Below are 11,388 nucleotides of genomic sequence, written 5' to 3' on the forward strand. Positions count from 1 at the left end.
TTCCCTAAGGCGGCTCTTTATTCCCTAGGAAATGCCAATGTAGATGTGTTATTGTTAGGTATTGATGTCATCCACAGGGCTGTCAGAAATCCTGACGATCTTGAAGCAAGGTCTAATATGCACTTGGCAAGTGCTTTTGCTGGCATTGGCTTTGGAAATGCTGGTGTTCATCTGTGGTGAGCAAATTTGAGATTTTATTTCTTCACCTAAGCTACTGCCCTTAAATTTTTTAAATGTTTATAATTTAGGACATGTGGTAAGATTTTAAATATGCTATAGAAAGAAGATATTTAACTTAGTGACCCATAATATTTTCTTAATTCAAATGCAGTTTATCGGGTCATAGATTATTTTCTTTTTGGTAACAGCTTTTTTGAGCTCTTGATTATTCACATACTATATAATTCACCCATTTAAAACTTTCAGTGGTTTTTAGTATACTCACAAACTTGTGCTACCATTACCACAATAAATTTAGAATATTTTATCACCTTAAAAAGAAATCCTGTACCCCTTAGCTGTCACCCACCAATCCTCCTATACCCCCAGGTCTTAAACAACTACTAATCTACTTTGTGTCTCTATGGATTTGCAAATTCCAGACATTTCATATCAATGGAATCATATAATATGTGAACTTTTGTGCCTGGCTTCTTTCATTTAGCATCATGTTTCCATGGTTCATCCTATGCACATATTAGTCCTTCTTTCCTTTTTATTGCCAAGCAATTTTCCATTGCACTGATATACCATATTTTATTTATTCATTCATCACATGATGGACATTTGTGTTGTGTCCACTTTTTTGGCTACTATGAATATTGCTGCTTGAATAATCACGTACAAGTTTACCTGGTGGACATATGTTTTTATTTCTCTTGAGTATATACCTAGGAGTGGAATTGCTGGGTCATATGGTAACTCTGTTTAAATTCTGAGGCACTGCCAGGCTGTTTTCCACAGTGGCTGCACCATTTTACATTCCCACCAACAGTGGATGGCGGTTCTGATTTCTCCACGTCCTCATCATGTGTCGTGGGTTTTTAAAACGTCAAACACAGGATTTTTTTTTCTCCTAATCTCTCTCAAAAAGAAGGGGATTAGAATATTTGTCAATAGCCAAAATTAGTCTTTTGATCAGAACTTTATTGGTATGTTGCCTTAAACTTGAAAACCAGTGAACACGGAGAATTAAGAATTGGCCTTTGCTAGGGGAGCGCAATGAAATGTTCACCCTCAAACTCTGCTGCTGAGAGGAGCATAGATGGGTACCACCTTTCTAAGAAGCAACTGAACAAAATCTGCCCAGAGCTTGGAAAATGTTTATACCCTTTGCCCCACTGATGTTACTTCTAGAAATGTAGCCTAAAGAAATAATCACGATATGGTCAAAGAATATCCTTATAAGGATATTCACCTACAAGTTATTTATAACTGAAACTTTTAGGAACAACCTAAATTCCCAACAGTTTGGGAAAGGTTAACTGAAGTTTAGTACTCAGAGAATAAAATATCTATTAAAATCATATTTTAGAAGAACAGAAAATGATATGGGGAAATGTTTATAAAGAATATTAAGTAACAAAAGCAATGTCAAAAACAGTGCCCAATACGATCATAAATTAAACATATGCGTAAGAAGACTAGAAGGAAATATTCTATAGTGGCTATCTTGAGGAAATACAATTATGGATCATTTTTCTTTTTTACAAAGAATATATATAACTGTTAAAATAAAAGAAATCAAACTAAAATATTGGCTATTGTTAGAAAGGTACTTTGAAAGTTACATGAACCCTTTCACATCACGGAAGCATGCTAAGCAATATTTTTCTGAATACTATGAAGCCCGAAAACAGTAAAGCACGTCCCTAAGTATTCAACAACTCAGAGAACCGACAGCTTCTGATCTGCCTCATGAGAGATGACAGGCATGGGGCACCTTTTTTTGGATAATCATACAATTCACCAAAATACTTCATCTGTCTATGAAATGTAAATCTTTTAGCAAATAAAAACAAAGTCATCCAATAACCCACATTAATAGACTTCCAGACCATTTTACTACTGTAAAACATTTCATTTTCAATACATTAACTGTAAATATATTAACTTGTCACAATGTGTATCTTCTGGGTCATCTAGTAAATTATCATATTGTCCTCTTTGTTCACTAACAATTCGAGAGGATAAAGAGTTTTCCCATTAAAACCAACCAAAAAATCCCCACAAATAAAAACGAAAATGCCTTTTCTGGATAGCCTTTCAGGCTGAAACAATCACGTATGATTCAACTCCCATTAGTACGTAGCATTTAAAAGAAGGTATCAATCATTGGCAAGACAGATCACTGGCGGAACAAGCTTGCATGTCTAGTGCAGTACATCTTGGCTCATAAAATTCCCACCGACATCTTCAGTTTGTGAAGGAACACACTGCTAAGGCAGTGCAGAGCAAGATAGAAAATGCATACCCTGAAGATTATTAAAGAAACTTCAAAGTGAATTCTTGATTTCTTCAAGATCACAAGCTTAACCAATGTGCTTGGCCAGCAACTTAAGCATCAATACTTTTTAATGGCATACAATTCTATGAGCATTTGAATTTTAACATTTCAGAAGTTTTGTGAATGAAAACACCAAATATCAACTGCATAATAATGTATCCTCATAGGAATCAAAGAAAACAGAATGTCTAACTTTGTGGGTTAATAATATTGTCAAGAGACTGTGAAGGGCTCTCCCATAGAGTACTGTTAACTTGAATTTCTGATATCTGTATGTCAACATATGGACTTTCTTTCTTTTCTAGCCATGGAATGTCTTACCCAATTTCAGGCTTAGTGAAGACATATAAAGCAAAGGATTATAATGTGGATCACCCACTGGTGGTAAAATCATAATAAATTCTTTAATTTAGTCTTAGATTCCTCTCAATTGCCATAAACGTATTTGTCAATTCTTGATTGCTTGGAGTACAAGGTAAAGTAATTTAATATCTAGAATACGCATGTTGAAGACTGGCTTTGCCATGTCGGTCACCATGTTTCCTTTCTCCCCAGCCTCATGGCCTTTCTGTGGTACTCACCTCCCCAGCAGTGTTCACTTTCACGGCACAGATGTCTCCTGAGCACCACCTGGAGATGGCAGAAATATTGGGTATGAACCGTTAATCATAAATCTGTGACCCACATATCTGGAGCATTTCCTAGGATGCTTCTGAAGATAAACCATAAAGAATAATACCAAAAAATATTGCTTGGGATAATAAAATGTCAGTGACCTGCTCAAATTCCTATCTAGCACTAAAATTCTGTAATTTTGTGTTTCTAAGGGTCTATTAGCAATGAAATGGAACCAAGTACTGCTTACATTAAGTTTACAGTAATATTTCCACTGTTTTCATCCCCCAGGAAAGTGAAACTGTTTATATACTATTCATGTTATATATGGTTTTTGTTTTGTTTAATAGGAACTAAAAATGAATCTAAATCAGGAAGTAACAGTAAGTTCCCAGTTATAGAGAACCTAAACAACTAGAAACTTTATAAAAAGTTCCCCAAAGAAGAATTTGTTTGCTATTTTTTAGGATAAATAATGTCTATAATAATATACCCACAGTGCCTTTTAAATCTTACAAGAAATACAGTTACATTTAGGGTCGCTTTAGTGTTAAGTAAAATATTGGTATTTTTCTAAAACAAGAATTCTTTTAAGTAAACTTAAGTATTCAATTAACTTTTAAAACATCTCTTCCCCTACTTGTTTTAGAAAGGGAAAAGCTAAAAAGAAAACTGCATTATGCTCCTCTAGCTCGAGCCGTTGGAGAGAGTAGTTCCAAGAAGGTAGGAATGACACAGATATCCTTCCGAATGTGTTGCTTCACCTCCACCTCCCACTGCTAGATTTCCCGGCATGTACTGCCAGAAACATGGTGCCTACTTTTCCAAGGATCTTGTATCCCTTTTCCCTTTTGGACTGGGGATATTGTTCTGCTCTGTGTTGGGACTCAGATCCTTTGTAGATATGTAAACAGGCAGGAGCCCAAATAGTAGGCTAGATGTATGGTAAACGGGAAAATTTTAGAGAGCCTAAACCTAACATTCCAGGCCACCAACAAAACTACTGAGAAAGCAAGGCCTCTATTAGACAAAACCCAGGCCGGAGGAACTACCGGTACTTTCCTCTTGCATAGGAATTTTTGGTTAATATTATTCCATATTTAGCCATTAAATATTTTTGTTTTGTTTTAATTTTTACTGGATTACAGTTGATTTACAATGTTGTGTTAGTTTCAGGTGTACAGCAAAGTGAATCAGTTATACATATACATATATCCACTCTTTTTTAGATTCTTTTCTCATTTAGGTCATTACAGAGTATTGAGTAGAGCTCCCTGTGCTATATAGTAGGTCCTTATTAGTTATCCATTTTAAATATAGTAGTGTGTATATGTCAGTCCCAATCTCCCAATTTATCCCTCCCCCCACTTCCCACCTGGTAACCATAAGTTTTTCTACATCTGTAACTCTATTTCTGTTTTGTAGTTCATTTGTGCCCTTTTTTTATATTCCACATATAAATGATATCATATGATATTTGTCTTTCTCTATCTGACTTACTTCACTCGGTATGACAATCTCTAGGTCCATCCAAGTTGCTGCAAATGGCATTAAATATTTTGATTCCCTATGTAATCTTAGATTGTCTTAGCTTTATACCAATGTATTCTCTTTCCTACCTTCTCTTTTTTTCTAAAACACTTCATAGGAAAACCTGGAGCTTTGGATGGCAGCAATCCCGGGAACATAAGAACCTCATAAACCCCGTATCATGTGTCACCCTCCACTTAATCCATGTTTCAGCTGCCGCTGTGTAATACAGACTGGCCTTGTCGGGCAAGTTTTACCTTCCATCCAGCTGCTCTCCCAACTAGCTCTGTATCTGGTTCTATTTATACCTTTTCCTGGATAACATAAACAGGTCGCTGTCAGAGAACAGAAAGGCTAAAACTGATTTAATAAAATACTTCAGTATGGAGTGAACCATACCTTCTAGTCTCTTTTTGACCTATACAGAGAAAATGGACTTGGACTACAGCATGAGGCATTTTGGATAATAAATAAATAATGCTACCTTCTGTTTACAGATTGCGGCACGTCCCGGCGATGAATGTGTCCAACCAGAATAGATGGGGGCGTGGGGCATGGGTGCTAAGGGTTTGGGATTGACTCCCTTCATCTGGGAACTCTCACTGCCACCCTACCTGAGGGCAGAACCCCCTGGCTCTTCCAGATTGACATCTCTATGCTTTTGTGTATTAATTAGTAATTATGTCCAAATTCTGCCCTTACAAATCTCCAACCCCTGGCAAGCTTCTTCCTCATTCACCGATATCTTTATTATCTACATGTTAAATACTGCTTTCTAAGAGTCTCCTTATTCTTAATTCTGCCTGACAGGTTGTATAATATACATTTAGAGGGACCTGCCCTTTGGCAACAGAGTCCAAACAAGTTTTCTAGCTAGAGAGAGGAAATATACTCCTTCCCTGGCCACACCTAATCCATTTTTGTCATTTTCCTCCTTTTTGGCAGTTAATGTTGGAGTCTTTTGAACTTCTGTAGATCCTTGTCTCACAAGGTGTTTGCAAAGGGTTTGTCGTCTTCTCCTAAGCTGTCACCTTGAGAAAGGACATTGAATGTGTAGACCTCTAGATGTCAGCAAATTCCAAGCCTTGAAAGTTACATAAGCTGTGTTTTCTCCTACAGATGCTCATTCCTCCTCATCCAAACACCAGCCTTCTTTCTTGGTCTCCTTCCGGTGCCTCTTTTCTGGGCCGTTTCTCTTCCTCCCACCACACAGAGGACGAGCAGCCCACTGGAAATGTGAGAGCCAAGTTAGCCCCCCTCCCCGCTCTCCGACTTCTCTATGGAGGCTCTGGGGGCTCCCAGGATGGCCTGTCTTCTGCGGGGCTGACAGCTGAGCCGGCCTCCCGGCTGGGGGCACAGCGGTGCCCTTGTCCTCAGTGTGAGGGGCCCGCAGCAGGTTATGTATTCAGCTATCTTGTGACTGAATCACACCCAGGGCCAGCTTCCTCCTCTCTACAGTCAGTGCTTTGTGTCTTCCAGGAGCCGACACCCGCACTGCCAGGATCCCAGATGCTGGGCCTATTTTGGCAGACACTCTGCGGAAACTCTTATGCGATCTGGATGTGGATGATGGCCTAGCTGCCATTGGCTACTCCAAGGCCGATATCCCCGCATTAGTGAAAGGAACACTGCCCCAGGTAAGAGACGCAGCCCATCCTCACTGCCTTCTAAGAAGCACCAGGCTCCAGGAGAGACACGGTCCATTTGGGGCATCTTAGGGAAGGAGATGACAACCCAGGTCTCTCCCCACCAGGCAGCAGCTCTCCCCTTCCCCAGGGAGAAGGGGCCAAGGCTCCTTCGCTTTTATATTCTTCCATTAAACTGTGGCTTACGTGAAGCTTTGAGGATGTAATGAAAGGATCCTTTATAAAAATTTAAGGCAAAAACAACCAAGTTTATCTTGAGTATAGCAGAATTTCCCTTTTCTCCATTTCTGCTCTTTTAAGAGTCCCCTATAAAACTATGTGAAGCTATTCCAAAAGGGCCACTAATATTATTTTCCATTATAAAGAGTTACAAATTCTACTATTTTGTGAAGAATAGACATGGCTTTTAAATTAAGATGATTACAAAATCACTTTTTAAACATATTTGGGAGATTATATATTTTATACATATACATATGTATACTTATTTGTGTCACTTTGAGTCTTATTTCATTTATTTATATGCTCCTAAAGAATTTAAACTGAAAAAAAAAAGAATTTAAACTGAGCAGCTATCATTTATATGGTAGAATTATAATAGATGTAAAGTTTCCCCTCTCAAGGTTCTCATGAAAAGAGTTTATCCCCCATTGGACCTCTCTTCCATTTAGGATCAGATACCCTTGTGTTATAGCACCAGAGCCTAATAGGCCAAGACCCTGTTTGTTGTAATTCACCATAAAACAGAGAGCTCAGAGCCAGGAGATGACACCATGCTCACCAGTCCCAGAGCGCTCACTAAGTCCTCCTGTCCAAAATGCGTAAAGGCAAGGGTCACTTAAACACTATGAGGATATTCGGAAAAGACAAAAACTCTAACTTGAAAAGATACGTGCAATGCTCATAGCAGTGCTATTCGCAACAGCCAAGACATGGAAGCAACCCAAGTGCCCATCAACAGATGACTGGCTTAAGAAGATGTGGTATACATACAATGGAATGTTACTCAGCCATAAAAAAGAATGAAATATTGTATTTGCAGCAACGTGGATGGACCTAGAGAATATCATACTAAGTGAAGACAAAGACAGACAGATATATGATATCACTTATATGTGGAATCTAGAAAACATTACAAATGAGTCTATATATACAAAACAGAAATAGACTCACAGACATAGAAAACAAACTTATGGTTACCAAAGGGGAAAGTGAAAGGGGGAGGGATAAATTAGGAGTTTGGGATTAACAGATACTAACTACTCTATATAAAACAGATAAGCAACAGGGATTTACTGTATAGCACAGGAAACTATATTCAATATCTTGTAATACACCTATAATGGAAAATTATCTGAAAAAAAGTACATATATATAACTGAATCACTGCTATACACCTGAAACTAACACAATATTGTAAATCAACTATACTTTTTTAAAAATATATTTATTTATTTATTTGGCTGCGTTGGGTCTTTGTTGCTGTGCGCGGGCTTTCTCTAGTTGCAGCAAGTGGGGGCTACTCTTCATTGCGGTGCGCAGGCTTCTCATTGTGGTGGCCTCTCTTGTTGCAGAGCATGGGCTCTAGAGCGCAGGCTCAGTAGTTGTGGTGCACGGGCTCAGTAGTTGTGGGGCACGGGCTTAGTTGCTCCACGGCACGTGGGATCTTCCCGGACCAGGGCTCGAACCTGTGTCCCCTGCACTGGCAGGCAGATTCTTAACCACTACTCCACCAAGGAAGCCCTATACTTCTATTTTAAAAAAACAACAACAAACAAACACTATGAGGATAAGGCCGTTCTCCCCCCAATTAAGGCATTCATGTATCTATCCGTGATGTTGGAACAGAGTTAACAGCTAGAATGTCCACTCACACAGCATCCTGCTTACCTCAATCGGCAGTGCTTTTCCCTCAGCCCACTTCAGTTAAGCAAAGGCCTCAAACTGGCTTCTTCCCCGCTTAGCAAGTACTTAGAATGTTGAAAACCTCACCACTCACATAAGATAATATTTGTGTGGATTGGGTTCACAGACTTACCTGTCCATAGGAGCAAGGTAAATAACAGCAATGAACAAAGTAATTTAAGGCACTAGGGAATGGTGGGGACTTTGGTGAACTGGAAAGCACATGACGCATCTCATTGGGTGAGCAGCTTTTCAGCTACAATTTATTATCACCAAGCACAAATTCAGTTCCCAGTGTTGGCAGAACTTGCATTTTTAAGAGAAATCAGCAATTGGGACGTTTGTGTTGAATTCCCTGATTTCCCAATGTACAAACAAAACATGGCCCATGGGCCACGAGTTTCCGTGATTTAGGGTCAGGCCCAGTGGGCTCAGTTGCATCCAAAAATATAAATGAATGAGAAAAAGAGGAGACTCAAAGTATAGCAGAGACACTACTTCTAAGCCACAGTCCTAACCTGCAAGTCGAAGGGACTAAATAAAAAATATGACCACATCACAGTCATTTTTTCAAAACCTATTAAAGTCCCATGAAGGTAGGGGCCTGTTTGTTTTGCTCATCTATCTTCTGTAGCACCTAACCCGGGCTAGTGAACGTTTAAAGGAGCACATTCCTGCCACCCTCTCCTCTTAAATCTTCTGTCCTTGTTTTTGAGCAATTTCCTTAGACTTAATAGGACTCAGCCAATGAAAAGGAGCCATGAAAGCCTGTCCAGGAATACCAGAGACCAAGTGGTCACCACGATTTTGATGTAGCCTCTGGCTCTTATAGCATGGTCCCAGCAAGAGTGTCCACTCTTCAGGGGGTCCTCTGAAAAGTTCTGCTTTTGCTTATCCCAGGAAAATGTTCAGGCATATGTGTTTATCAACCTCCAAGAATGGTATTCATGAGTTTCAGATAAAACTGGATGATATTCTTGGCCATTTAACTGCTGTGGCAATGCATCTTCCAGCCATCAGCACACACTGGCAGGTGTGGACGGTTTTAATTCTACTGTACTCAGGCTTCCACTTTCAAAAGCTGTTCCAAACAGCAAGAGATCCAGACTAACACTTGAGGCCATCCTCTAAAATAGCAAGCTAATTAGGTATCATTCTGAATGCCTCAGTGCACATGTCATACTGGGAAGTCACAGATAGCAGAACCTTAATTAGACAAAACTAATTTCTTAGTTTCACAAAGTATGCAAGGTAGATTGAATCTTTCTAATACAAGTCATGTCTACAAAGTAGGAAACCAGGATTTCCTCAAGCTATGTTCATAAAGCAGCCCCAAGGTGGATGATGCCTTTTTTTCCTTTGATCATGTTTTCACGATTAGGAGAAACACAGTTAATTTTAATTCACTGGCACTAGTTCAGTTTTGAAGTCAATATGACAGATTTATATGCATATATGGGGAAGGGGGGAATATTCATAGGACTTTAGAAGGAATATTGGAAATAAGCTTGTCTGTTTTGCAGTTGAACTACTGTTGGGTTTTTGTTTAGGTTTTTTTTTTTTTTTTTTAGTGAATATTTTACAGGAATGCTATGGCAACTTCAGAATTTTACACATGCAGCAGACAAATCTTCACTTATTAGTATTACAGGATTTAAGGTAGTGAGAGGGATATACTCTTCCTGCAAAGAACATCACCAGAAAGGATATTTCATGCAGTCAACATTTGATAAAGCTTCTTTTATGTTCAGCAAAGAGGGATCGGTTTTCTCTGGAACAACCAGGCCAGTATTCTTAACCAAACACCACAGCCCATACTGGTGGCAGCAAATAGCAGCCCTGTGTACAGAGGTTTCCAACTGCCATAGCCGGGCTGCTCGGGGAGCAGGCAAGAATAAATTAATCTTCCAAGCTGGATTTCTGAAACCTCTGGAAAGAAACATTTACATTTCCCATCAAAACATTTCATTACTGAGGAGAGCTGTCTACCAAAATGAGCACTTCCACTCCCTGGCAGACAGGCCCGCTAAAATGTTATTTTATGAATGTGCTAACAGTAGTAGTCTGAATTTATTTCACTGCCCATGTTAATCAGTTGTCCTTCGGTCTTATGTGTCTATAAATAATAGCAGTGCGGAACACATCTGAATCCTGAGAGGTTGGCTTTTATATGGCACAGGTGATACGTGCAAGGATAAATCACAAACTTGACGTCCGTGCCCCTGTTGAACCAGTCGCTGGGGGTTAGAAATGTGAAAGAGAAACTCACCTCAGCTTGGCCTGAGCTGAGTCCTGAACGACTTCATGCAAGATGAACAGGGTCGTTTTAAGGGTGCTTGAGCTCATCAGATAAGACTCTCTGCCACTATCAACAGAATAATGTGGCAACTTCGGCCATAGCAAATACCGAACTTCTGTTCTGCACCCTGCCACAAACGTGTGCATAAGTCACTGTGAGCAAGTCTCTGCCTTGCTATGGATTTTCAAAATTCTTTAGGGTCTCTACAGGACGTGCTGGGATATGAAGCTTTACCTTGGCCCCACCCATACTCTTCAGCATTGTCCCCCCATCCTTCTCTCATCTGTCCATCTATTCTCTCTTTTTTTAAATTGTGGCAAAACATACCTGACATAAAATTTACTATTTTAATCATTTTTAAGTGTACAACTCAGCGCTGTTAGGTACATTTTACAGGGTTGTGCAACCATAATCACTATTCATTTTCAGAACTTTAAAATCATCCCCAAAAGAAGCTCTATTGCTAAATGGTAAAGAGTAACTCCTCTTCCCTCAGCCTCTGGTAACCTCTGTTCTACTTTCTATCACTGTGAATTTGCCTATTCTAGGTACTTCATGTAAGTGGAATCATACAACATTTGTCCTTTTGTGTCTTCACTTAGCATAATGTCCTAAATGTGTCAGAATTTCATTTCTTATTATGGCTGAATAACATTTCATTGTACGGATACGCCACATTTTGTTCATCCATTCATCTGCAGATGGACACTTGGGTTGTTTCCACCCTTTGGCTATTGTGAATAGTGCTGCTGTGAACATCAATGTACAAGTATCTGTTTTAGTCTTTGCTTTCATTTCACTGGGGTATATACCTAAGGAATAGAATTGTTGGATCACAGGGTAGTCCTGTGTTTAACTTTTTTTTTTTTTTTTTTTTTTTTTTTTTT

General features: G+C 39.2%; 1 protein-coding gene across 2 annotated transcripts in view; it reads left to right on the plus strand.

The window, feature by feature from the left end:
- Positions 1 to 11,388, plus strand: part of ADHFE1 (alcohol dehydrogenase iron containing 1) — a 34,241-nt gene that overhangs the window by 19,605 nt on the left and 3,248 nt on the right. For both annotated transcript variants that reach the window (XM_007448478.1, XM_007448479.1), the window contains 4 exons: positions 78 to 176; positions 2,812 to 2,890; positions 3,062 to 3,158; positions 6,131 to 6,288. In XM_007448478.1, the coding sequence (XP_007448540.1) occupies positions 78 to 176; positions 2,812 to 2,890; positions 3,062 to 3,158; positions 6,131 to 6,288 (433 nt within the window). The remainder of the gene's footprint in view (positions 1 to 77; positions 177 to 2,811; positions 2,891 to 3,061; positions 3,159 to 6,130; positions 6,289 to 11,388) is intronic.

This window comes from Lipotes vexillifer, unplaced genomic scaffold (genome assembly GCF_000442215.2).
Source record: "Lipotes vexillifer unplaced genomic scaffold, Lipotes_vexillifer_v1.1 scaffold815, whole genome shotgun sequence".
Lineage (NCBI taxonomy): Eukaryota > Metazoa > Chordata > Mammalia > Artiodactyla > Lipotidae > Lipotes > Lipotes vexillifer.